General features: G+C 47.2%; 16 protein-coding genes across 16 annotated transcripts; 9 read left to right on the plus strand and 7 right to left on the minus strand.

The window, feature by feature from the left end:
* Positions 1-129: 129 nt before the first annotated feature.
* On the minus strand, positions 130-1,068 carry TREMEDRAFT_71367 (uncharacterized protein). Its single transcript, XM_007003708.1, has 4 exons — positions 960-1,068; positions 714-864; positions 513-603; positions 130-430 (listed from the first exon to the last, which is right to left on the minus strand). Exons 1-4 carry the CDS (start codon positions 1,003-1,005, stop codon positions 209-211), a joined length of 510 nt encoding a protein of 169 aa, XP_007003770.1. The 5' UTR covers positions 1,006-1,068; the 3' UTR covers positions 130-208.
* Positions 1,069-1,222: 154 nt separating this feature from the next.
* Positions 1,223-2,019, minus strand: TREMEDRAFT_56649 (uncharacterized protein; the record flags this gene model as incomplete). Its single annotated transcript, XM_007003330.1, has 1 exon — positions 1,223-2,019. A coding segment is annotated over exon 1 (352 nt), but the record flags the coding sequence as incomplete, so codon positions are not given.
* An 8-nt stretch (positions 2,020-2,027) lies between these two features.
* TREMEDRAFT_61250 (uncharacterized protein) lies at positions 2,028-2,615 on the plus strand (the record flags this gene model as incomplete). The annotated part of the gene is made up of 4 exons (XM_007003512.1): positions 2,028-2,258; positions 2,357-2,447; positions 2,481-2,579; positions 2,605-2,615. 4 exons carry the CDS (start codon positions 2,028-2,030, stop codon positions 2,613-2,615), a joined length of 432 nt encoding a protein of 143 aa, XP_007003574.1.
* Positions 2,606-3,315, plus strand: TREMEDRAFT_28912 (uncharacterized protein; the record flags this gene model as incomplete). Its single annotated transcript, XM_007003168.1, has 4 exons — positions 2,606-2,698; positions 2,798-2,888; positions 2,931-3,052; positions 3,208-3,315. Coding segments are annotated over 4 exons (414 nt in total), but the record flags the coding sequence as incomplete, so codon positions are not given.
* A 341-nt stretch (positions 3,316-3,656) lies between these two features.
* On the minus strand, positions 3,657-5,566 carry TREMEDRAFT_73550 (uncharacterized protein). Its single transcript, XM_007003709.1, has 2 exons — positions 5,142-5,566; positions 3,657-5,062 (listed from the first exon to the last, which is right to left on the minus strand). Exons 1-2 carry the CDS (start codon positions 5,235-5,237, stop codon positions 3,833-3,835), a joined length of 1,326 nt encoding a protein of 441 aa, XP_007003771.1. The 5' UTR covers positions 5,238-5,566; the 3' UTR covers positions 3,657-3,832.
* Positions 5,567-7,234: 1,668 nt separating this feature from the next.
* On the plus strand, positions 7,235-7,795 carry TREMEDRAFT_28739 (uncharacterized protein; the record flags this gene model as incomplete). Its single annotated transcript, XM_007003149.1, has 2 exons — positions 7,235-7,513; positions 7,577-7,795. 2 exons carry the CDS (start codon positions 7,235-7,237, stop codon positions 7,793-7,795), a joined length of 498 nt encoding a protein of 165 aa, XP_007003211.1.
* A 1,164-nt stretch (positions 7,796-8,959) lies between these two features.
* Positions 8,960-10,526, minus strand: TREMEDRAFT_38374 (uncharacterized protein). The gene is made up of 6 exons (XM_007003253.1): positions 10,454-10,526; positions 10,373-10,410; positions 10,128-10,306; positions 9,937-10,033; positions 9,207-9,650; positions 8,960-9,154 (listed from the first exon to the last, which is right to left on the minus strand). Exons 1-6 carry the CDS (start codon positions 10,487-10,489, stop codon positions 9,103-9,105), a joined length of 846 nt encoding a protein of 281 aa, XP_007003315.1. The 5' UTR covers positions 10,490-10,526; the 3' UTR covers positions 8,960-9,102.
* A 221-nt stretch (positions 10,527-10,747) lies between these two features.
* On the plus strand, positions 10,748-13,805 carry TREMEDRAFT_71371 (uncharacterized protein; the record flags this gene model as incomplete). Its single annotated transcript, XM_007003710.1, has 14 exons — positions 10,748-10,807; positions 10,873-11,040; positions 11,106-11,225; positions 11,272-11,415; positions 11,460-11,754; positions 11,800-11,921; positions 11,970-12,254; positions 12,297-12,398; positions 12,439-12,548; positions 12,597-12,738; positions 12,781-12,935; positions 12,984-13,287; positions 13,400-13,540; positions 13,587-13,805. 14 exons carry the CDS (start codon positions 10,748-10,750, stop codon positions 13,803-13,805), a joined length of 2,367 nt encoding a protein of 788 aa, XP_007003772.1.
* Positions 13,806-13,996: 191 nt separating this feature from the next.
* On the plus strand, positions 13,997-14,498 carry TREMEDRAFT_28955 (uncharacterized protein; the record flags this gene model as incomplete). Its single annotated transcript, XM_007003175.1, has 4 exons — positions 13,997-14,088; positions 14,162-14,209; positions 14,254-14,294; positions 14,464-14,498. The coding sequence occupies 4 exons, from the start codon at positions 13,997-13,999 to the stop codon at positions 14,496-14,498; spliced, it is 216 nt and encodes a 71-aa protein (XP_007003237.1).
* Positions 14,499-14,880: 382 nt separating this feature from the next.
* TREMEDRAFT_61255 (uncharacterized protein) lies at positions 14,881-16,084 on the minus strand (the record flags this gene model as incomplete). The annotated part of the gene is made up of 5 exons (XM_007003513.1): positions 14,881-14,974; positions 15,053-15,066; positions 15,090-15,514; positions 15,566-15,631; positions 15,679-16,084. The coding sequence occupies 5 exons, from the start codon at positions 16,082-16,084 to the stop codon at positions 14,881-14,883; spliced, it is 1,005 nt and encodes a 334-aa protein (XP_007003575.1).
* Positions 16,085-16,821: 737 nt separating this feature from the next.
* Positions 16,822-17,472, plus strand: TREMEDRAFT_61256 (uncharacterized protein; the record flags this gene model as incomplete). The annotated part of the gene is made up of 1 exon (XM_007003514.1): positions 16,822-17,472. One exon carries the CDS (start codon positions 16,822-16,824, stop codon positions 17,470-17,472), a length of 651 nt encoding a protein of 216 aa, XP_007003576.1.
* A 636-nt stretch (positions 17,473-18,108) lies between these two features.
* On the plus strand, positions 18,109-18,672 carry TREMEDRAFT_61257 (uncharacterized protein; the record flags this gene model as incomplete). The annotated part of the gene is made up of 1 exon (XM_007003515.1): positions 18,109-18,672. One exon carries the CDS (start codon positions 18,109-18,111, stop codon positions 18,670-18,672), a length of 564 nt encoding a protein of 187 aa, XP_007003577.1.
* Positions 18,673-19,049: 377 nt separating this feature from the next.
* On the plus strand, positions 19,050-20,016 carry TREMEDRAFT_28746 (uncharacterized protein; the record flags this gene model as incomplete). The annotated part of the gene is made up of 6 exons (XM_007003150.1): positions 19,050-19,100; positions 19,143-19,259; positions 19,307-19,351; positions 19,393-19,441; positions 19,487-19,612; positions 19,730-20,016. The coding sequence occupies 6 exons, from the start codon at positions 19,050-19,052 to the stop codon at positions 20,014-20,016; spliced, it is 675 nt and encodes a 224-aa protein (XP_007003212.1).
* A 164-nt stretch (positions 20,017-20,180) lies between these two features.
* Positions 20,181-20,990, minus strand: TREMEDRAFT_28751 (uncharacterized protein; the record flags this gene model as incomplete). Its single annotated transcript, XM_007003151.1, has 4 exons — positions 20,181-20,211; positions 20,363-20,485; positions 20,683-20,728; positions 20,876-20,990. 4 exons carry the CDS (start codon positions 20,988-20,990, stop codon positions 20,181-20,183), a joined length of 315 nt encoding a protein of 104 aa, XP_007003213.1.
* Positions 20,991-21,212: 222 nt separating this feature from the next.
* Positions 21,213-22,244, plus strand: TREMEDRAFT_61259 (uncharacterized protein; the record flags this gene model as incomplete). The annotated part of the gene is made up of 4 exons (XM_007003516.1): positions 21,213-21,393; positions 21,524-21,579; positions 21,637-21,691; positions 21,898-22,244. The coding sequence occupies 4 exons, from the start codon at positions 21,213-21,215 to the stop codon at positions 22,242-22,244; spliced, it is 639 nt and encodes a 212-aa protein (XP_007003578.1).
* A 166-nt stretch (positions 22,245-22,410) lies between these two features.
* TREMEDRAFT_71372 (uncharacterized protein) lies at positions 22,411-23,658 on the minus strand. The gene is made up of 3 exons (XM_007003711.1): positions 23,283-23,658; positions 22,945-23,209; positions 22,411-22,838 (listed from the first exon to the last, which is right to left on the minus strand). The coding sequence occupies exons 1-3, from the start codon at positions 23,394-23,396 to the stop codon at positions 22,519-22,521; spliced, it is 699 nt and encodes a 232-aa protein (XP_007003773.1). The 5' UTR covers positions 23,397-23,658; the 3' UTR covers positions 22,411-22,518.
* Positions 23,659-23,810: the final 152 nt, after the last annotated feature.

Below are 23,810 nucleotides of genomic sequence, written 5' to 3' on the forward strand. Positions count from 1 at the left end.
TTGCCACACTGAATCTCTCCTTTGACTCGTCAGGGGCCCCAAACGTCCGAATCTCATGGATGATGTCAATGCTGAAGTACAAAACGTGTGCAGAGAGAAAGGGAACGATACTCTACAGTTACACTGGAGCCAGAAATCAGGTGGCAATGCATAATGTTACTTTTTGTACAGAAATGATCCCTGTCAGCATAGGTTCGTCTTCAATTGGTCAACGAATGGCAGGGGTGGATTGAAGGTCTACAGCGTCATAGCGGTCATAACTCATGCGGTTGAGTTGCAAGCTGTTCACAGCTTCTAAGGGTTGTCTCGAGTCGGTCGGTCGTGATGACATCTTTCGAGACGCAGGTGCGTTACTAGGCGGCAAACTGACAGTGGGAGGCCCGGCAGGGGAATCGATGTATGGATCAGGGTCAAGAGCATTGGGGAGTCCCTTGGGTAATTAGCACAGTTTATAGAAGAGAGTGGACGTGGGTGGGTCACAATCATGATGAGAAGTGACGAGGAGAACATACCGAAGTAGATCCAGCATCAGGAACTTTGTCTATCGGTGCTGTTCCTCTGTCCGTGTATCCTGATTTGACTCGGTTGTTCGAAGTTTCCTCCCTGACACATATTAGCTACATCCCGTGGCCCGGTAGTTTGGCCCGAACGAAGGAGTACGTAGAGGAGCGTGGAGAAGGACCGTTCATGGAATATGGAAAAGAGACACTTACCGTATTTCCGCTCGAAGATCATCCACGCTCCACCAGTTGACCCCACCGAATACGACTGTGCGTCGCCAGAATGTCGCTCCGGGAAGGGTCGTGTCAATCGGCCCTAGCATCGCGTGTGCATGCAGATGTGCATGAGGTGATTGGGGGTCCTCTGAAATGGTCAATACTTATTTCGGATACAACGTTAAGTTAGGGGGTTGTCGATTTCGGTCGCTGGAAAAAAGATGAAGCGGGAGAGACACTCACTCATAACACTACCAACGAACCCCACTCGGATATCCTTGGCATCCATCTTCCGTCGTCCTTCTGCATCAGAGGTACCGCTCGTTGATGATAGAGGTAGAAGTAGGGCTTCTGCGGTTGCCAGAATATGGGATAAGAGGGGTACATCGGCGGCGGACTATGAGCTGATTAGCTTTTCCCCCATAAACTTGTGTCTTCTCTTGACATCTAGAAACACATCACCTTCAGACATTCCGATTATTGGTCACAGAAATGGGTGAACTCACAAAATCATAGACACTCTCCAAATGTCGGTTGACCACTATGATCAAGTGTCTGCCTCCGCTGCATAATCTTTCCTTCCCTTCAGCTGAATATACTGTTATGTCTTCATCCTGATATACTATCTCTCTTCCATTGACAATCCTCCTATTTGAGCTCGACCCCGTTGCGGAAGACGATGCTCCAAATGGTTCATTATACCTACTTTGAGAGTATAGGAAGCTGGTGGTGGCGGCCGAAGGGGGAGGCGTTGGATCACCTTCTGATCCCATCGAATTGAACGTATTGGTTCCCGCTGCGCTAGCTACGAGACCGCAAAGTACACAACCGGCGTGGGTTCTCATGTGAGGGGCGTTTGACACGGTGGGATTGAGCAACGGGCGCGCCGGCGAGCCAAGGGGGGAAGGAACGAGACGATCCCGATCGGGTAGAGGCAATTTGGAGACTGACATGGAGGTATAAGGGAACGAGAGGAAAGAATGGAAGCTGAAGAAAATGATGGTGGTGTTTGTGTACTGAATTCGAAGGACGTAAGAGCGGAGGAAAAGATCACTGTTTCACCCAGGCCGCCTAGGATCGCGAGTGTTTAAGATACAAGTAAAACGAATCGATGGGAAGTCTGACTGCGCTGAGGCAGGGTTTCGTCGTCGCAGTAAAAAAAACGCAGTCTTCCTTCACCTTTCACTGATTTCCTTGTGTTTTTTCCCACAGGTGGAAGGTCGAAGGGACTTGTTGAAGCGAGGAGATGAGGAATGCAAGAGACAGAAGGATCAATAGGGCTGGGCAGGGCGGCTCACCTCATATCACCTCATGTCCTCGTTACTTACCCCTTACCTTCCTTTCGTTAGGTCAATGACGACGCACGGAATCATTTCCACGTGGTCCGTTTCGTCTTACAAAACCTCTGGATCTCTGCTTTGTCCGCTTTCTCCTCGACTCTCGGACATCGGTCATCTTCCATACATCTCCAATGACAGCGGATATGGCGAGGAAACCATCGGCTTTTCATATGGACAGCTTGTCAATGCCGTTGGAGTGGAAGTCAGTTTATCAATTCATTATCCCTCACCTCACCAGACGGCTCTGAAGGAGAAGGTAGAGGAGTAGAGGCTGACCGTACACAGGTATGAGATGAGAAGAGAAGCTCAATTGATAATGCCCAATCTTTGGTTGGGACCATTTCAAGCATCTACAAATCTGGGGAAAATGACAAGTATGGGAATAACACATGTGTATGTATTTCCTCACCTTCTGATCTGACAGCTCAAGTTGGATTACATTACCTGACTTCCCATAAGCCAGGCCTCAGTCAGTCTCAAGGGCCACGGGGTGCAGTAGACTTGAGCTGGTTAAAAATATATGGTAAGTGAAGAGAGCTGATCATCAGTCTATGTTTGAGAGATAAAAGAGAATCTCACCTCATCTATCCCCGTTTCCCACATGATTTTACATATATGACCTTAGACATATCCGATAACATAGTCAGTCTCACCTCTCTCCAATCCTCAAAACAACTTCATGTGCCAATCTGTCCTATTGCTGGGGAAAGGGTGCGTCAATGATTGAAGCTGACACTTGAGGACCAAAATCTTATCACTATCTTCCCCACATGTTGTCAGTTCATAGATTCTGCCATAGCAAACGGCGGGAGCGTCCTAGTTCATTGCAACGGTCAGTCATCATTCTTTTACTCAAGTGTTCCCGCTCATCAAGTAGGCGGAATCTCAATGTCTCCTGCTATAGTCATCGGCTACCTTATGTCAAAACTCGATTGGTCATATGAGATGGCTTTGACGTTTGTACAAGGGAAGAGGTATTGCGTGGCACCTATGACTGTGAGTATCCTTTCACTTCAACCCCTTCTTTCCCAAAGACCTCCCTCGTCAACCGCAATCGCGACTCATCAACGTATCTTCCGCAGATCGCAGTCAAATTGAGGGATGGGATTTAGGTAGATGAAAAGCCAGAAAAGTCCAGTCTGATGTCACAGTTCCAAATCCAGTTGAAAGAGTACGAGCCCATTTATCTGGCACAAAAAATGATGGTCTCACAAGAACCTCGGATAGCAAAGCTCAAGAGGCAGTTGGAAGACAGGTGAGTGCTAGTGTTTCTCCGACTGGCTTTGCGCTATGCCATGATGTCTCATTTAGAATGTGTCTAATTGACCGCAATCTCGCTTGCTATTTGCTCATCTGCCATCTATCTTGGAATATGAGAAGGGTAGATAGAAAAAAAACTGACATAGTAGTGATTACCCGACTGAAAGGCTAAGAAGACCCGCACCATCTCAAGAGAGACAAGAGTCGGACGTCGTGATGTGAGATTATATCTAGTAGAATCATTGGACATTGACAACAATCGTGTAGCATATATCTCTCATATAAAGTATGTATATGAGAACACATTCGGACTTGAGACGAGGCTGATGGGCAGAAGATAGAAGACTGAATTGTATGCATGTGCTTCATGAAAGCAAACATATACTCGACTCAAACCACATGATCCAGAAGCTCATCTATCTACCGTAAAAGTCGTTAACCATCTACCAATCCAAAGCTCGTCGTCTGCAACATATTCTGATCAAAGACATACCCTAACACCAACCAATCGCAGACCTAGATCCAGCCTCCTGAATACAGTTTCTCCCTCGCTGGACTGGGTGTGCGCAGGATAGCCGGTTTCGCCACAAGCAAGCCGGTAGACTTGATCTCCTCAGGTGTCGTCCCTCTGTGGGCATCCTCATGCCGCGTTTTGTCGGGGACACTAGTCCACTTTGGGTTTGGGCCGAAGAAGAAGGCCGACGTTGGGGTTAACACAATCTCGGGATCCAAGTATTCTTCATCGAACTGGGGACGAGTGGGTAATGGTGGCTGACGCATGAGGGAGGAGTGTTGTTTGGACTGTCCGCAATCAGGGAGAGGAAGAGGCCTGGCGGGAGGACGCATCAATTTGGCAGAACGCTGTGTAAAGGACGTGGGCGGCTTGCCAGAAAGCATCAATGGTTGAGTGTGAGCGACGGGCAAAGAAGGTCGACGTTCTCCCCAAGATATCGCGCTCTGTCGAAGGTCGGTACACGATGCTGATGTCCTCAATCTTGGAACAGTGGAAGGCGTAAGTGGTAGAAGATCCATTCCAATATCTGAAGCCGAGCTGAAAGAACTGTCACTACTAGCGAATGACGAGATAGTAGGTGCTTCGGAAGCTTTTCGTAAACCTCTAGCACGAGTGCTGCCGAATCCTGGACGAGCTGGCTGAAGAGGTCGAGCGGAATGGAGCATGGGTTTGGCATTGTATAACTGAAGACCGAGTTCAATCGAATGATCAAAGTCAACATCGGTGAATACGTCCTCATCATCGACTTGGAAGATATGAAGTGATGGTCTAGAAGTTGAAGAAACAGTGGCGAGAGACGACGAAGGTGTGATCGAGGGTGAGGAGAGAGAGATCTGAAGGTTTTTCATATGCTTCTTAGGACTGATTCCAGCGCCAAAGAAACCACCACGACCATGTGATCTCCAACCTGCTTCTCTTCGCCATGATCCGCGCTGACGACAATTCTGATTTGGGGAGACCGGACGGGAATTTTGACGAGCAAGTGCGGAATGCCAAGCTTCGGAAGAGCGCCAAGGTTGTTCTTGATCTTCTTCCAGGTGTAAGAAGTTGATTAGACCAGTGAGGGAACGTGACCGACGCAGATCAGATGATTTTGAAGTTTTCGAGATTGTTGAATCAGGAGAAGATGAGTCGAGCGAGTCAAATTGAGGTAGAGGTATCACAGGGGGTGCGAGAGTGTCGAGTGGGGTGAAGGTCTGGAAAATGGAAGAGTTCGCCGGAGTCGTAGAGACCTGACATTAGCCACGCACATCCTGGTAGAACCCGGGAGACAAACGGGGGAAGAAGGAAGCGAAGGGTGATAAAACTCACACTTCTCTTTATGGGAGGTAAGGGAGGAGTTACATCATTCTCAACAATTTTGTTCTTGAGCGACTTGCTGGAGAACACTCTTTTCAGTTTGTACATTTTGTGATCGACCAGATGTCCGATGATAATTTTGAAACCCGGTAAGAGGATGAAACCAATGTTGAAAAACTTTGACCTTTTCCGAACCGGCTCTTATTGAAATTGTCAGAGATCAGAGAGTTGATGATGAGATCGAAAATATTGAGAGAGAAAGATGACGAATGTTTGATCCCCACAGCAAATAACGTGATAACGTACACTTTTAATTTGTTTACTCGTACTGCGTTTAGAACGAGTTGGTCGAGAAGAAACGTTAAGGTGACAAGAATCGAATTAATAAAGCGATCATAATGGCACTTATATACCTTCTTCTGGTCAGTGCGCTATTTGATCATCCCTGTGGCCCTTGGACCTTTTACCTTGTCTCTCCCCCGGTACGAGCAGTCATGCTCCGCTGGCCGCTGGATCTTGGAATGATGTACTTCTTTCCCTAACCCTTGATCGTCTTGAAACGTGATCGCCCGAACCATCACTTTTTCGGATTCTCCAGGGCGCGGCGAGGTGACAGAGCCCACAGCTGCACAGAAGGCATCAGATCAGAGGTCAGTAGTCAAATGCCGGTAACCCGGAAATGAAACTGAATGAGACAACAAGTTAGATGACTTACGCCCCAAGAGCTCCAAGAGGCGGACGACCCAGACGAACGATAGAAGAACGGGAACGGAATGTTTGAGAATTTACGAATAAAGATGACCAAAGGTGTTTAGGGACTGATGGCGTGGAATCGGAGAAGCGGAGATGGTGGGGGAAAAAGCATGTGTTGTTGACATTTTGTGGGCGGATGGTTGTGAAGCGAAATCGAGTGGGGTATGCGCACATGGTCCTAGCTGGTGGACATGCTGAAGTAGCGAACAACCACGGTACGGCGACTGGTAACATGATCGCGTAATGATCAAGAAGAACATAGGAGACGTCGTACACTTGACACGGCGCGTACGGCGGTCGGCTAGAATGGATGGGGGAATACTTGAGGAAAGGAGGCTCGAGTCGAGTTACAATTTGAGCGAGTCTTTGAGTCGAAAGAGTCCGGATGGCCCACCACGTCACCATGAGACTGCGATCTCAGTCTACAGTATGATGGTATGCAGAGCGATTCTACCAACGAGAGAATCCCATTTATCCATGTGCATGTGCCTAAAGATAAAGAAGTGGGGTTCGAAGCGGAATCAAATTCTTCACTCTATTTTTCACCTGACTTGCTTGCCCCCAATACCTACTTTTTTACCTTGTTTACAAAATGGTGCGTATCAACGATCCACGTACCCCATCCATCCTATTTTCTAGATCACCATACCGCTATGAACACTGGAATATCTCAGAAGAATCGGTAATCACGAATTTCAGCTGACCACTCAGGACTTCTCTTCTGCCAACGTCCCAATTGCCAGGGACACATGGGCTCCACGCTCTCCCCCTCGTGGTCCTGCCGCCCCCTATGGAGGGGAAGAATATGACAGGCCGCCGAGTTCGTCGACACGACAAGATGTGGACATGCGTGATGGTTCCAGGGAAGCCGGAGGAGGTTATGATCGTGGGAGTCGCGAGTGAGTCATTTCTTCTTGATCCTCGATAAACCTTCGTCAGCCGTATCTCTCTTTCATATCAGTGCCCGCGTCGGACTGTGTCCTCTCTGCAACACTCCACGCGACTTTAAGATTTTGAAAATGGTTCACCGCTTCGGAGTTTGTCTTGCTCTCTCGGTCTAAGGATTTATCCAAAGACAAGGGGTACTCGGTCATATCCTTTGTCATTTCATCCCACATCTCTCCTTTGATTTCCCAACCCTCTCCTCCGCTCTCTTTGCTCGTACAAAAAGGCTGACCCTGGGTTCTCTTTCTTCTCATCCCCTCTCCTTCTCACTCGTTGTCTCACTCTCTATCAATCACTAAATCTTTTATACGATGACGGTCGCTATCGACGAACCTTTGATCGCTACCATCGATGAACCATCGGTCGCTACAATCGATGAACAATTGGTCGCCGCCATCGACGAACCTATGTCCGTCGACACTTACATTCCCATTCCACGGACACCTACTCCTGAACCTCGTGAACGACGTGATTCTCACGAAATTATTGGACGGCGTCGATCGGAACCTATCAGGGAAGCTCTCAACCCGCCTCCTCCCAGGCCCCGAAACGCTCCTCAGCGTGTCGAGCCGAACAGGGTTTTGGGAGTGTTCGGTCTATCTGTTCGTACTCGCGAAAGTGACCTTGAAGATGAATTCATGCGTTATGGTGATGTTGAGAAGGTTGTCATTGTATATGATCAGCGAGTGAGTCGATGTCCATTCACGTCATTTCTGACTGTTCCATCAATAATCGGTGCTGATTAAGAGCAGTCGGACCGTTCGAGAGGCTTCGGTTTCATCACCATGCGAACCGTCGAAGATGCCGAAAGGTGCATCGAAAAGCTCAACGGGTTAATGCTTCATGGTCGTGCCATTCGAGTGGATTTTTCTGCCACTCAAAGACCCCACGCGCCTACCCCAGGAGAATACATGGGTGTCAAGAGGCCTCCTAGTGAGTTTATCAGTGATATTGGCCATGACCTTTGACTAACGTGACAGTTGACGATCGTCGAGGTGGCTACGGTGGTGGTGGTTACGGTGGCGGTGGTTATGGTGGCGGTGGATATGGTGGTGGTGGTGGTGGTCATGGTGGCGGATACCGCGGTGGATACGATGACCGTCGTTATGAACGAAGGGATGATCGCGGTCATGGAAGGTACGACGATAGGGACAGATACCGTCCCCGTGATCGTGACCGGTGAGTCTTACCCTGATTCATGAAAGAAGGTTCTTGACAATATCAGTGATTATCCTCCTCGTCGTGATGATGACCCTTACGGTGGTCGGAGCAGGAGAGCAGATGCTCCTCGTCAAAGGTCACTCAGGTATGGATTCTTCCTGCAAAATATTGTTCAAGAGCTAACATTGATAGTCCCGGCGGCGCACCCTCTCGTCATTATTCTGATAATGGTGATCGTCGTTCTCGTGACTATGATGCCCCCGTAGAGAATCCCAGGTACTAGGTACTAGATAATCGAACTGACGTTTCTTTGCTATTTTGAAGAAACGTTTCAAGTCTACATCTATCCTCTTTAGCAAGAGTACAAAAAACAAGGAAGTACGTATCAATATGCGAGGCCAAGGATGGGCAAAGAGCAAGTTCTGTGGAAAGAAAAACTATATGTGAATGAATTCAACTTCAAGCCTGTTCAAAATACTTTCAAGTTTTTTTCCCATGAAGCAACTAGCAACTCGTAAACTCATTTCTTCACGATCAATACAAATCTCATCACAAGTCACGTACACTATTGCATACAAGTATATCTGCATGGCTGCAACACTGATCAAACACATTTCATTCCGATATCCCACGGTCAATCAATCGTACTGTACATACATATCACATTCATTTTGTTCAATTATCGCATTGCATGGTTCAAGGTGCAGGTGGAAGAGGAAGGACAAAGTAGATGTGAAATAGAAGAAAGAGGCGCAAAGTAGATTGTGAAAACTGTGAACAGGAGATGATCTCTCCATGTATCTATGTCTTGTCAATGCCGTCAATCCTTTTCAATGGTTCATCAATCAAATGGATAATCAAACTTACTAATTAACTTTGAATTTCTTGAATTGTGTGGTCGGGATGAATGTGCATAGCCGAAGACCACTTGTGCATTGGGCTGAATAATGCCAATAATGCCAACAACATTTGAGCCAAATTCTTTGTGCATACAAATATATACTATCCTCTTGGAAGGCACACATATCCATCACATCTACGTACTCAACCCTCCAGATGGTTAAAGTAAAGTAAATGAAGCAGTTGCTCAGATGCCCTGTAAATATGTCGAACATTAGAATTGGACTCTTCTTTTCCTGGCTGTATATTTCGAATCCCTCGGTACTCTATAATGATCAGCACAATTTCCCCCCAGCCTAGAAAAGACGATAGACTCACCCTTCCTTCCCTCTTATCCTATACAACTCTTTCTTCTTCATTACCCATTCTTTCCCACTCTCCTCCTTTCTCTTCTTTCCTCCAACAATCTTATTCCTCTCTTTCTTCCTTCGCGTCTCATTTCTCACACCTTCCCTTCGACTCACCTCTTCCTCTCCTTCTAAACCTCTTGGAACCTCTTGATGTCCAACCATCAGACACAAATACATCTTTCGAGCCTTTTTAGAATTAGGATAATCCACAACGATCCCTCCCCCAAACCCAGCCCGTTGAGCGGATTGTGTAATGAGGTGGACTTGATCATCGGAAGAAGGATAAAATTGAAATACGGCCCTAGAGGGATTACGAAGGGCGGAATGTAGGGTGGTGAAGAATCTTGTAAGTCTTTGTGGTGGTGAATGGGAGGAAGTATCGGCGTTTAGAAGCCATTGTAGGACTGAGATACTGTAGCGTTAGTTTATATTTTCTTCCACCATTTCGGGGTATTCCAATGTTAGATATTGAGGTTGTTTCGTTGTAGTCGTATCTATTGTTGTTGTTGTCATTCTACTCCTTGGTTGTAGATCACTCATGTCGGCAGGTACGAGTAGTGATGAAAGGTTCAGTGACGTGCTACAGTACTGATCCAATTGGCGAAGGGTTACATGCAGGCTGGGACGCTACCGGCTGATCTATATTGATACAGCCAGTTTTGAATATAGGAGTACGGAGAAGATAAAAAGCAACACACCTGATAGCACCGTCGAAGGTTCCAGGTCGAAACCCAAATCCTTGTCCTATATCCTGTAAAAACAAATCACCCTCCACTTCTCTCTCCAGAGCTACCTCTGCTCTAGTTAGCTATACAATCTAGCATTCCCTGAGCGGCATAACCTAACCCAGGCATGATTTGGAATCAAATGATAAGACTGATAGACTCACCTAACATGCTGGGAGAAATGTCCATTCCCACCCAATAATGACCTGCTTCATCTAACAACTCCCCCGACAAACCTGAACCACAACCGATGTCGAGCAGAAACGCAGGTTGATCTTCCGGTAATGCCAAAAGTTCTATGGCACGTTCTGTCATTTGAGATTGGATGGCTTGTATTCGAGAACTACTCAATCAGCTCCACTTCGGATCGCCGGCCAGCTGGAGTGTGGGGGGGAAAAGGAGGACCAACTTGGAGGTGTATTTCCTAGCTTCGTCATCACCGTAGAACTGATGATCAGCGGATAGTCTCGGGAGAAAGAATGCGAGTTACAATCTCTGGAGGGGATATCTCTTCTGGTCTTGACATGTTGATAGGTGTGACCTGACTCTTGAGTGTGGGAGGAAGAGAGTTAGTACTTAGTAGGTGGTTGGCCCAATTGGCGGGGGGCGAGGATTTTCATGAAAACGAAACGCCACATTCAGTTCCGTCGGAAACTAAGGCTGATAGTCGGCGTCTCTTGAAAACCACCACCAACCTCGTCTTCTGACCATTGCACAACTTTGTAGAGAAAGGACCTGCTTCGCACTTGATCAGCAGACAAGAAATGATACTGAGACCATCAAGATGATCAAACCAAGACGTCCGACATTCACATCGGCAGAACTCGAATTACAACTACAGCAAGTGAGTTCTGCCGATTATCCTTCCCCATTCCTCTGCTGCATGATGTATCCCGCTGACGACTTTAGATCACCCTTGACCCTGCATCGGGTGCAGCCGAAAACTTTGAAGCTCTCGCTCCTCTCATAAAATCTATACAGGAAACAGACAGTGAACAAATATACCTCCGCGCGTTGGACAAGTTTGTCGAGGAGAAAGAACGGGAGATCGAGAAGATATGCGAGGAGAACTACGAGGTCGGTGCATTTCTGGTCCCTTTTCCACGAGTATCTCTGTTACGGAAACCAGTACTAATGGGTAGGAATTTGTTGGGTCCGTATCGACACTTTTGACTATACGTCAAGGGACAGGTAACCTCAGAAGGAGGATCGGTGAGCTAGACGGACAGATGGGAGATGTAGGACGTGCACTGGGGGAGAAGGTCACTTTTTCCGTATATGAATACTGGAATGAGCTGATGAACCTAGAAAAGAGCACTGCTGGAGCAGAAACAGGTAGCAAGGAATATGGACGATGCCATCGATACTCTACAAACTTGCCTCAGATTGCTAGATTTGGTGCATCGACTTGGGGAGATGATCCGTGAAGGGAAATATTGGGGTGCTCTCAGGGTCAGTACTCATCCTGAGGCTATATGAACTGTACTGACACCTAGTCTCTGGAAGATCTGAATCATCTAACTCCACCATCCATCTCCGACACTCCCTTCTACGCGCACATACTTTCTTCTTTGCCGTCACTTCGTCTGTCGATCAAGGACGCAGTGACGGCTTCTGCCAAAACGTGGCTTTTCGAGGTTCGTGAGAGCGGAGCCAAGGTTGGGCGTTTGGCCTTAGATCAAATGTCAGCTCGGATCAAGAAGTGGAGAGCGAAGCGAGAGAAGGAAGGTGGTGTCAAGTTGGCAAGGGTTGGCGGGGCGCTCGAGCTGGTTCATGACGAGCGGATCGAATGTTGGCTCTTCGTTACCTTGCAGTCCAAAAGCTGAAAAGTAATAGTCGATGCTCTGGATAATGACGAAATACATATCGATTTCAAACCCTTGTATCAGTGTATACATATTTACGAAGCTCTAGATTGCAAGCCAGAATTGCAGAGAAGTTATCAAGACGATCGTAAGGTCTGTCAATTTCAACTTTATGATGTATGTCAATGGACTGACGAAAAGACGCAAGCTACTCTTATTTTGACCTCTCGACTCTCTACCACCCCCGAGACCCTCACCAACACCCTCCCTCTCCTTATGCAAGAACTCGTCGGATTCTTCATCATAGAGAATCACGTTCTGCGAGCGGTACCGGAATTCCGTTCTCAACGCGATGTGGACGAGTTGTGGGATGAAATGTGTCGTCGCATCGTCGATGTCATGGGCCAGGGGCTAAAAGGATGCGCGAAGCCAGAAATATTCTTGGACAGCAAGACAAATGTTCTCTTATTCGTTCAGACACTCGAGGTGAGGCTTGTGATCGTTTACATTAACAAGCTAAGAGCGCAGGGTTACAGCTACAATGTGACCGAGCTGAATGGCGTCCTCATTACGCTGTTTGAACGGTACTCCGATTTGTTGGTTCGACGGTTCAGTGCCGATTTTGACCAGGTGAGAATGGCTCAGGAGGTGCACAAATTCTGACGATCAGATCGTTACCGATGACGATAACCAGCCGATGATGGTCAATGACCAGGAAGAGTTTGAACAAGTCGCGGGTGTTTGCTGGCTGGCAACCGGGGAGAAAGAGTCATTAGCCATGTGCGTAGTACCTATCTTTCAACGATGACCAGACTAACTGATCCACAGGCAAAATTTCCCTCAAGCTATGCCATTTTCACAAACCTTCCCTATGTGCTGCATCAACATCCGAAATTTCGTCGACCAATTCTACAATTTTACCGATGGTGTCACTCAGAATCATCTGGACATTGATGAGGTTCTTCGCAAAGTAAGTATACTCCTCGTCATGTGACCATTCCTGATATGAAAGTCACTGGATGACCTTCTTACTATGAATGTCGCGAAACAAGTTTCTGATCGCCTGAAAACCATGAGCAACCTATCGCAGATCGCACAGGTCGTCATCAATCTGGAGCACTTCACCACAGCATGTGAAGAACTGGAATCTCTGCTCATGGGCTTGAGGTCAGCTCTGTTTTTGTTTTCCCTGGGGACATGAGCTAATGGTATCAGAGCTTCACAACGTGGAGGACCTATCAAACTCGCCTCATGTAAATCCTTTGCCGAAGCACTCGCTGCTGCCGAAAGTCGCATCGATCAAGTGATTGGCTCCAAACTAGAATCTTTCTTCGAATTGGCAGAATACAACTGGACTCCGGCTCGACCACAAAGCACCGCCACTGAACCGAGTACCTATGTTTTCGAGATGATCACTTTCCTCACCGCTTATGTAGACTCGGTTTTGATAGGGTTGAATGAAGGAATAAAGACAAGGGCGTATATGAGCGCTTTGGCGAGAATCAATAAATGGCTTATGGTGTGTTGCCGGCCATCTTTCTCCCGCATATCTCACTTGGACATGCTTTCTACGACATCTTGCGGACTGGCCGGCTCTCGGTACACAGTTTGAGAGAATGGCTGACCGTCAGGACATGCTATGTGGTAAAGATATCCCAAGATATAACGAAGCCGCACTGTCATCTGTCTTGGCAGATGTGACTTTCATCGAAGCTGAGATCCGTCGGCTAGACAAACCGGATCTTCATCATGTCTTTGATGAAGTCAAACTTGTCGGTCCATTCATTCATGTCCATATGTTCTTGCTGATGTAGATAGACGATCAACATTGTACTGTCCGAGGCTATACAAGGATATCTCGAACCTTCTATACGACAGATGTCATACTCGGCCGTCCAGCCAAGTAAACTGGTGATTATTCTGACGAAATTGAGCCGAGCCGCCCATTTGGCTGGTGGACCTGCCAATTTGGGCAGAGCGGAGAGAAGGAGACACGAAGCGGATGAGGTAGCGAGGTTGGTAAATCAGAGAATATAATGAGACCGAGATGAAATTTAACGAGCCATCATGTCAATCCCGTCCCAGCATAGTGATCTCGTGAATACCTTGAGAAATGTTGTGTGCCACGTGGCATACCAACCCCGAGCGACATCGCGAACGCTGCTAGTCACACTTACTTAGATGTATCTTTCTGCCGTTTACTCATTCCATTCCGCCAAACCACCATCATGTCCTTCTTTCATATCGTCTCTGTGGGGTTTGTGGTAGCCATAATCGCCGCCGCTGCGTGGTTCCTCACTCCCAAGGGTAAAGATCAAGTGTGAGTGTAGTCTGCCTCCTTCCTTGCCTGGGCCAACCAAACAGCCTGTGGGTCCTCTCGCTGACTGGGCTAGATTGATACGATCCAGTGTGGCATTAGCGTTGACTTGTTGTTATCTCATGTAAGCTGTGGGATACCTCTGTCTCAAACGCTGCTGACGTTCAGGTGGGCAATAACGTACTTAGCTCAATTGCATCCTCTGATAGGTCTGTCCTTTGATCACAATTCCCCATTTTTATCTACCATTCTTCTTCCTCTCACAAATCACAAAGTCGCGTACATGTGCATTTTCTTTACTGGCTGAGTATTGCATATCTCTGCTTGCATTATGAGCTTGAGCGGGCATTTTCAGGGAGATTATATGCTGATAAACAGCTCCTCGACGGGCAGACTTACGGTTCGAAGATTAATCCCCTCTATCCACTCAATGCATGTTGTAATCGAACTCCTCAGCAGAGTCATCTCATCACTTTTCAATTATCCGTCATATCATGCGTACAACCGAATAACAAATTACATATTGGTACACAACTAATCTATACGGCCACACCAATTGGGGATTGGGTGTGTCTCCGTGACTGTCTCTCGCCCCCTGATAATGTCCCTTCCATGGGCACATTTGCTCTATCTACCTCTGTCACCTCAATCTTTTTCACCACTCCACCATCTTGAATTTGAAGAGGAAGTGGGATGCTTGACCTTTGCGAATGTTGTATCTGGATGATAGGCTCATTGAACAAAGGAGAAATATCTCGTCTTTCTCTGATCACAGCTCCTCCTGATCCTTCTTCGCTACTGGTTGAACGTCGCCACATTCTCTGTACGATCTTGGGCGCGTAAGCGACGACGATTGATGTAGATATTAGAATGGGTACAAAACATAAGACTGATCATGAGCTGCCAAATAACGACATTGTCAAAATGTTCACAGAGCAGGTAAGGTGCAGGACGAAGGATGACTCACGTATTGCCATAGGTCTGATCGAAATTACCATACCCACGTCCACAGCTTCTTTCGCATTCCACGCAGCGACGACATTACGCATCGACGTCATTTCCAGAGCCACCCCGACGATATTCAGGATAAGTCCCGCAGTGGCCAAAGCAGCGAAACCGAGATTAGGGAGCAATCTCCCCTCAGCGACAGAACTGATAACCCGAGGCCGATCCACCAGCTCGATCATAGAATCGGAATCGGAGTACATCTTGTCTCTATCTTCCAATGGAGGAAATCTTCGGGTCCATGGCATGGCGCAAGCTGCCCCTCGGCATTTTCGGACGAGACACGGGAGAATCCATTCCAAGCATAGAGCGAGGATGGAGAGAATAATGGCGACGGATGAGAGAAGTAGTAATATAGGAGCAGGAGGTGAAAGGGGAAGAGCGAAAAGGCTCATGCCAAGAGACAATGGTAAGAAAGCCGCATCTTCTCAAGTCAGTCCATGTTCATCTTCCAACAATCAGCAGATCTACTCACGGTAAGCTGCTTGAGATGAAAGAGTACAAGTCACGTCGGCTTGTGGATACACTCGACTACACACCTCTGTTCAAGTCAATGTCATCTCTCTCATCTATAACACGACGACTCACGCATAACACCAATCCACATGCTCGGTCCACTGGTCCCATACCACAATACAGCGTTTTTACCTACCACACTATCGGGCACACTACTACTATTCAAAGCAAAGGTGCTGTTTGGCGGGATTCCTGAGAAGGCTAGAGGATCATCATCGAGTGTGGTAGAGTTGATGGCTGCTGTCGGTGCGATCGTACGTCCAGAAGGATGTATGCTTAGTAGACCGGTGTGAATCGAGGGGGAAGGCAAGAGAAGGGCAAGGAGAGTAATCGTCAATGCGGCGAGGAGGGGAAATAACGTGAGTATCCTGCTGATGACTAGTGTTTTGACCGACCGATTTGTGTCTGAACATATTCGTGAAGATTTCTCAACAGGAGACTGAGATAATACGAGGGTCGAAAGTCGCGTGAAACCCATGGAAACAGTTATTCCCTAGCACAGAAAAAGAATCGATAGCACGGGGCTGGACAAACGAAGTTGTATCGACTAATGATCCAAGAATGGTATAACGACAACAAGCCCTTCACCCTCTAAGATCACGCTCCACCGACTCCTGTTTCTCACATCAACCCTGGCCGTTCCATTCACCATTTACTCCGTATCCCCCAGAACTCTCCACGCCCCCTTTGAGGTCGATCTTAGTTCAGCCGTCTCCCGTCCTTTGTCGTCTTGGAAGGGATGAGAAGTGGCAGGGGTCGGTGATCTTCTCGAGGGAAAGGAGGATAGTCGAAAAGACAGATGGGGTAAGTTCGATCACTCGATCTGCCATAGATGTTTTCAATTCTGCTGATGATAGAGCATTGAGGACCTTTGCTGTTGGGCTTTTAATGGTCATAACCGGCGGCTTTCCACCACACAAAAGTCTAATCTGCCCCAAATTCACGTCCGTCTGCTTGTATGCAAGTAGACCATGACGTCGTCTACCTCCACCTCCCGGCGCCCCTTTCATGGACATTCCCTTCAACAAGGCCGGTCTAGAAGGCTTGTCCCCTCTGCTTGTCGCACATGGCCGGTGTGACATAAGGCGTTGGCAACTCCATCATGTCCCCACAGTCACTCGACCAACCGGCCTGCCGAATCAAGATACACCTTTATCGGTCGACAAGCTCTGGTTGTATAACCTTTATCGATCGACAAGCTCTAGTTGTAAAATCATGAACGTCAACGAAATCACGGCTTTGTCTATACTATCTACTCGATTAGGTACCGACACAATTGTCCCAGTCCTATCGTTCGATAATCAGCTCACCATAACCACCTTCAACTCTGTACCCATTGTATCTCTTCGGTCACTTGATGCCAGTCGACAGGACCCAATCGTGAAGTCCCTCCTCCGAGCTCGACATTCCGCCTCGTGTTCATATACGGTGTACAGCGAACTGGCCGCTGCCCCATCAGGTCGTTCCGTTCGATTCAGCGACGGTCTGCAGACATACGACACCGCGATCTCCAGGCAGGGTGAATATCATCATCAAGCGGAATTGTATACTCTTCAAGCGCTCAATACCTTGGCCGAAGCTCGGTTCCTTCTTGGAAGCAGTCAAGCACGGTCATTTTCGGACTCGGTGAGACAGTGTACGGATGATATTGGACCGGGAGTCTTGAGATCCAAGGGGGATGAGTTGGCGAAACGGTGGTTTGCAGAGGAAGGGATCGACGACAAGCTGAGACAGTTGTGGTTTGAGGTGAGGCTAGATATGAGCTCGCTTGGGGAACCGTCGTGGGAGATGCCTGACGAGCTGAAGGGGGCGATCTATGGCACGGCGGATGCCAGTGCCAGAGAGGGGCCAACTCGAGGATATTGAAAGTCTGAGAGCGTGATAGAAGAAGGGAGGTCTGAAAATTGACGTGCAAGGGTTGGGCGGATTTGAGAAAAGCGATCAAGTGAGCTGTGCATGTAAGCTATCAAGTACTCGGTCAACCTGGAATCAGAAATGTTATTGTTCGGAATTGAAGGGCTTCATGGACCCCATGGATCACCATGGAGTCGTGGCAAGGAACTCACAATTTTAGCACTGTGCTGACTACTTACTTGACTGCTGGTTGATGATCTGATTGATACAATCCATACCTGATACGACTACTCCTCGATGTACGCTACGCAGGCGTCGTGGACCTCCTGTGTGTGTCAGTGGTGTGAGCCGTCGTCATCGACTTATGAAACGATGAGATGTCGGAAGTCGCTCTGGGAAGGAGTTATAACGTCTGACGTTTAGTCATCGAGATCCTTTCTAATTGTACCTCCTTCTTTAGCACATCTGTCACATCTATCAAGCTCCGCCGTATCTGCACACTCGCCCGTTCCTTTATGCCTCCTTGAAAAACTACGTCGTTTCTCTTGCTTATAAAGCTCCCCCCGAGTACAACAAATCCCCCGTCCATTTCATTCCACCTTCTAATCCGTAACTATGAAGAGAAAGACTCTCCATGATGACCCATCTATGTCATCTCCTTCTAGGATCGACTCCGGCCTTCCTGTCGAACCCGTCCCTTCTTCCTTCACTCCATCTACATCAATAGCCCTTACGGGCGTCCAAAGAGCGTTAACAGCCCTCAAGTCCGCCCTTGATCATTCGCACATGGCTCAAAGCTTTTACTCCATATCTATGGGCTCACCTGAGGGTGGAACTTTCCCCATCAGTAATGGAGATGGTACGGTTTGTAATTATACCCGGAATGACGCTTCTCTTTGGGCTCAAACATATCATCAATCAGGAGAACAATATATGATATCAGCTTTGAACGAGATGGCCACTTATCATGATCCGACCACTTACATCAATGTCCCGGATACTAGGTTCTTACGAGCCGTTTCGGTGACGAAAGACGCGGTGGAGAATGAGACGATGAACGAAAAGGCTCGGAGAGTGGCGTTGGATTGGATGGGTACGCAGACGGATCTAGCAACATCTTGGATAGCGGCTTTGAGTAGTATACATACGTTGCCAGCAGGTGATTGGGAGTTGAAAGATGAGTTGAGGACTGTTATCTACACACCTATGTAGAATGCGATGTATTCGTCGTAACTAGGTTAGTTGACGGTGATGAATTGGATACTTGGGACTACTCGCACTGATACAATAGACAAAATCAACTCCCAGGAATCATTTTATATATTAATAACAACGACTCAGCTCACGTTTAGTGATGTTGGCCGAGTGGTTATGGCGTTGGGTTTAAGTTTTGCTCGCAGAACTGTTGCACACCTCCAATGGATTTTATCCGCGTGAGTTCAATCCTCACACATCACAAAACCGTTTCGCTCCGGTCCGGCAACATTGCCGGTTGGATTGTATTTTTCATCATCAGTCAAGTTAACCTACTCAACATGTCATCGACATCACTATACGACTAACTGAACTATTACTCGTGCATCAACATCATGTCTCCCAATGAGATACTCACTTCTCTCTCTCAACTAGCTACATGTGATGTTCGTCTCTTTCTGTATTTCCTCTCCTTCGTTAACCACTAGCTATCAGACGCAATGGTCAAAATGGGTATTCCTACCGGTGGTTTACTCCCTGACCTACATTCTTATTCGCCCGCTATCGATACAGGACGTCTCATAGGTCAAGCTTTCACTGTCAAAGTGATTCTCTTTATATTTGGACATTCTGTATGGAAGGCTGATATCAGATGGTACCCACTGCCGATCCTGGTCTCAAACCGACTGAACATTTCGTATGCCTCTCACAATGTGTCATAGTATGACTGAAACACAGGTCGATGCTTGTCCAGAGGGAAGAGTGATGGTACTCCTTCAACCGCCTGGTAAGAATGAGGTGTACTTGCAAGTAGCGCCATACTGATAGAAAGGAATGAAAAACGCCATTTGGGGAGGACTCATGTCTACCGGCGCGAAGCAAAAAGGTGTGAAAGGGTTGATCGTCATTGGTGGTATTAGAGATCTGGCCGAGAATAGGGATTTGGGATTTCCGGTGAGTTCACAGGTCGTTCTCGCGTCTTTCCCTGTCAAGGATCTATTAGGGGATCTAGGGGAGAAGCGGTCGCTATGAAAGACTAAGTGTAGTGATGAAAGAATATGACAATCATGCTGAGAACAGATATGGGCAAAGTATCATTCCACTTTAGGAAGTGCAACTTTCACCCGGTCATCTCAGTTGGACGTTCCACTCGAGATCCCTTTCGATGGAGAGATAAGTACCATTGTGAAGCCCGGTGATTGGGTGGTGGGTGATGAAGATGGTGTGGTCATCGTCCCACAAGATAAGGCGGAGGAAGTGGTACTACGTGCTCAAAAAGGTAAAGAAGCGGATGAGAATATAAGGGCCGAGTTGGAGAGAGGTGCAGGAATGGGGGAAAGTATAAAGAAGTTCCGAGGTTGACATATTTTTCCCTCTTGCTTTCTTATCTCGCGGAAAGGGTATTATTGGTTCTTTGGGTAAATGACGACATTGGGGCAGAATTTGAGGCTCATGAGGAATGATACGATAGTTGGACGTAGACCAGAATACGATATGCAGAGGTGACGATTCATGAGGTGGTAGCACTATGTATCGAGAAAGTCGGCAGCCGTCAATCTATTTGTTAGCCTGGGACCCAGAGTATCAATGCATATGAAAACTCTAGCACTGTAGCCAGAGACCTAACAAGAGAAAGGCTTGGGGAGGTATGACAGGGTACAACCGAGTGGAGGGTAGGACAGAAACCAAGGACACCAACGGTACTCACAGCTCAAGTGCGATATAAGGATCTATCCGATCTGCGAAATCTTCGATAATATCTTCAGAATTGAAATCTGCATATTGAACTTTGTACGACAGATACTCGATGACCTTGAGTAGTATGATACCCCTGGTCGTCAACACCTCTCAAGGGTCCATCACTTCCTCTAGTTATCCAGTTGACAGAGTAGTATTTACTGTGCACTAACACCATCTGGAGAGCTAGAAGGATAGTGGTAGGGTTTACTCTGCTTGCCGGATATATCTTACGGCGTTTAGTGAGATATTGGGGTGGAGACTGTAGGAGATGAGGAGTTGTCAACGTACCGATAGTCTAAATGACAGACTTTACTCCTTGATTCAGAGAAAGCAGCTGAACTATCAGTTCTCCGCACTCTTCTACTCAACAGCCACGAGATGACATCATTCCTTACCATCATTGAATGATTGCTGTCGATTCAGTCCGATGTAAAGTACGAGGAGAAGTAAAACCGTCGGGAAAACAGAAAGAAGAACCCACCCTCATCATCTAACATCGACTTTAACATTCCACTCCCACAAGCCACTTTACGCGATACGACAAACTTGAACCCATCGTTTGATTCAAGAAGAACGTAGTCATCATCGTTCGCCATCTTCTCCAAAGATTTCTCGATCCCTCTTGCTGGTGGTTGTGGCTAGTAACTTGACCAACAGAATATCTCATCTACAGTTCGATGCACGATGTGCATCTCACCGCGTCATCACGTGATCAGCCTTTGAAAAGCTTCCGTCTTGAAGTTTCAGCAGCTGTTCAGTACGAGTAAGTTAGTAGGTAAGTTAGGCCAGTATCTTTGCATTGACATGACTGGCAAGTAATGTCCGACTTTAACCCCTCTTCCTCCTCAAAGGGCTTGGTAGAATCTATAAAAGCTGTTCAAGATGCTTTAGAACCCTTACATCAACGCCCTTTCTCCGATACGCTAGATGAATTGGAAAGTTTGGACAGAGCAAAGATGGATATCTTATTGGCTTACACGATAAGTGATTTACTTTGGAGTGAGTATAGCTTCCCCCTTTCCTCCTCAGTCTTGAGCTAGGTGCGGTAATGCTTCTCATTTGACCGGAGAAGATGAGTTTGGAATCCCAATACGTAACAACACGGACGAAAATAGTAGCTGATCCATAGTATATCTCAAGATGAAAGGTCATGATCCATCTTTACACCCAGTCGCAGGTGAATTGGTAAGTTATATTCCTCCTCTCATCAAACAAGAGAATTATGGTCTTGCTGAGACGTAGGAAAGGATAAGGACATATTACGAAAAGATCAAGCTTGTTGAATCTGGGTCTGAACGTGGGTTTGATTCTTCTTTTTGCCTTCAAGTACCTTCATATGTGCCCTCCTTGTACTTCTAGATATCATATCTAATCTTCTTTGGCCACGACAATATAGACCATCTTGTTAATCCGAGTTCGGGACAATCTCACTACATCTTGAAAGTCAGGATTGAGGGAATGAACATAGAGCAGTAGTCAAGTCAACGATCGACTAACGATCAGAAAGGAAAAACAAAGTCGACGTCAATGCCGCCCGAAGGTTCATCAAACATCATCTTCCCCCTTCATGCGACCCGACGCTTGACGAGATGCCCGGTAGAGCAGAGAGGTTCAGATTCGTAGCTGCCGATGGAAAAGAGAAGATGATTCCCGGTCAAGTGGAAGCTGAAGATGACGCCATGATGGGGAAGCAGGATGGTACAAGTCAGGTAGATGAAAGTATGGACGTCGTCAACGAGAATGTCGATATGATGGAGGACGTGACGGACACTGCTGCGCCTGTTGAGAACACATCCACCAAATCAGTCCATGTCAGAAAGGGGAGAGCGAGAGCAGAGGATTATACTTGATGATCATTGCCATGGAGGAGGTATTACAGACATGTACATGTGCATATCATTTATACTATATCGTGTATGTACAACAACGCCCGGAAAACATGATACTGTAAATAGGCTCGATAGGCCGGACATGCTACTACTACTGATCTCGCCAGCGAGTCAGTGTCTTTTTCAGTTTTTTTTTTCATCCGGTCCACTTATACACTCGCGAGGATGACCCTTTGCTCCCACGTAGCAACTGTTTGACCTACACGACTTGATATTCGGCAAAAATGGTTCTTGTTCACTGAGCCAACTCACACGCTCCGCAGCTCTCGCACAGCGACCACATTGTCTTCTCACCAGTGTTGGGATCGGGATATTGGCTCAGCACCAATTTTGGAATGCTTTGACAACCTGGACCATGTTGAGGACGAGCTCTTTCAACGTCGGTAGCGTTATCCTTCAAGGGACTGGAGACGGTGGGTTGGATCAACCCGCGAGCTTGAGGAGCACGGAGGTTGTTGGAGTATGGTTGTGCGGCCCATGGAGTGGGTTGCGACGGTATGTGGGAGAAATGATGGGAATTTTGGTGAGATGTGAGATTTGGAAGCGTTTGATGTTCTGTGGACGTCAGAGTCGCTTCCACTCACTGGATGAGTTTTATGTAAGGAAGAGTAGGAACGCATTCCAGGGGTGATAAGGAAGGGAGAAATTGAGGAAGACTCACTCTTTGGAGAGGAACTCTCCATTAGCTCTTCATCTTCATCAGCCCCAGGTCCGAAACCAAAACCTCCCGTACCCGACTCGGCAAATTGATAACCGTCACTCTCATGCTGGACCACAACTTCATGAGGGGAAGAAGGAGGATCCATGTCCATTCCCATATCGTGATCCGTGTCTGAGGCGGAGTTTGAATTGTCCGTCATGTACTCGGGAGTGTACGAGAGAGACATATGATGATTACTTGAGCGAGGTGATCTGATGCGCATTTGCTAACCATATCAGCTCTCGTCCTCTCTTAATGCCTCAATTTACCAGGAATGACAAAACGAAATTTGAACTCACTTTAGGTTCATCTTCATCCTCTGACATAGGGTCTGCATTACGTTTACGTTTGACATTGAAGGAAGAACCCGAAGGAGCGGAAGAGGACCATTTGCGGTATACAGGGTTTGTCATATTGTTGAGTGGGTAGATGATCAGGGTCTTTTGATGCTTTGATGGATGGATCGTCGGACGATCAAAGAATGTTATATAGGCGGTTGTAATAGATGTAGCAAGCGGGTATTGAATGCAGGAATGTAAAAGCAGAGTACGAGTGAAAAGATGAAGGAGAAATGAGAGAGAGAGGTCTCTGGTCGGACTTTTGAATACGTGGTGAAGGACTGAAGGGATGAAGAATGAAAGGAAAGGAGGTTGAGATGACGATAGTAGTTTAAAGTGTCGAAAAGGGAAATCAATCCGTGGGGGGAGTGGAGAAGAAGAGAGACGCGGTTCTTTCTTTATACAAATCTCAAAAGAGAAAGAGGACGAGGGCCCTGAATCTGTCATCTCCGTCTGTCTTACCAAAGTCCGCTCAACCGGCTGATCCGC

Source organism: Tremella mesenterica (genome assembly GCF_000271645.1).
Source record: "Tremella mesenterica DSM 1558 unplaced genomic scaffold TREMEscaffold_3, whole genome shotgun sequence".
In the NCBI taxonomy this organism is placed as follows: domain Eukaryota; kingdom Fungi; phylum Basidiomycota; class Tremellomycetes; order Tremellales; family Tremellaceae; genus Tremella; species Tremella mesenterica.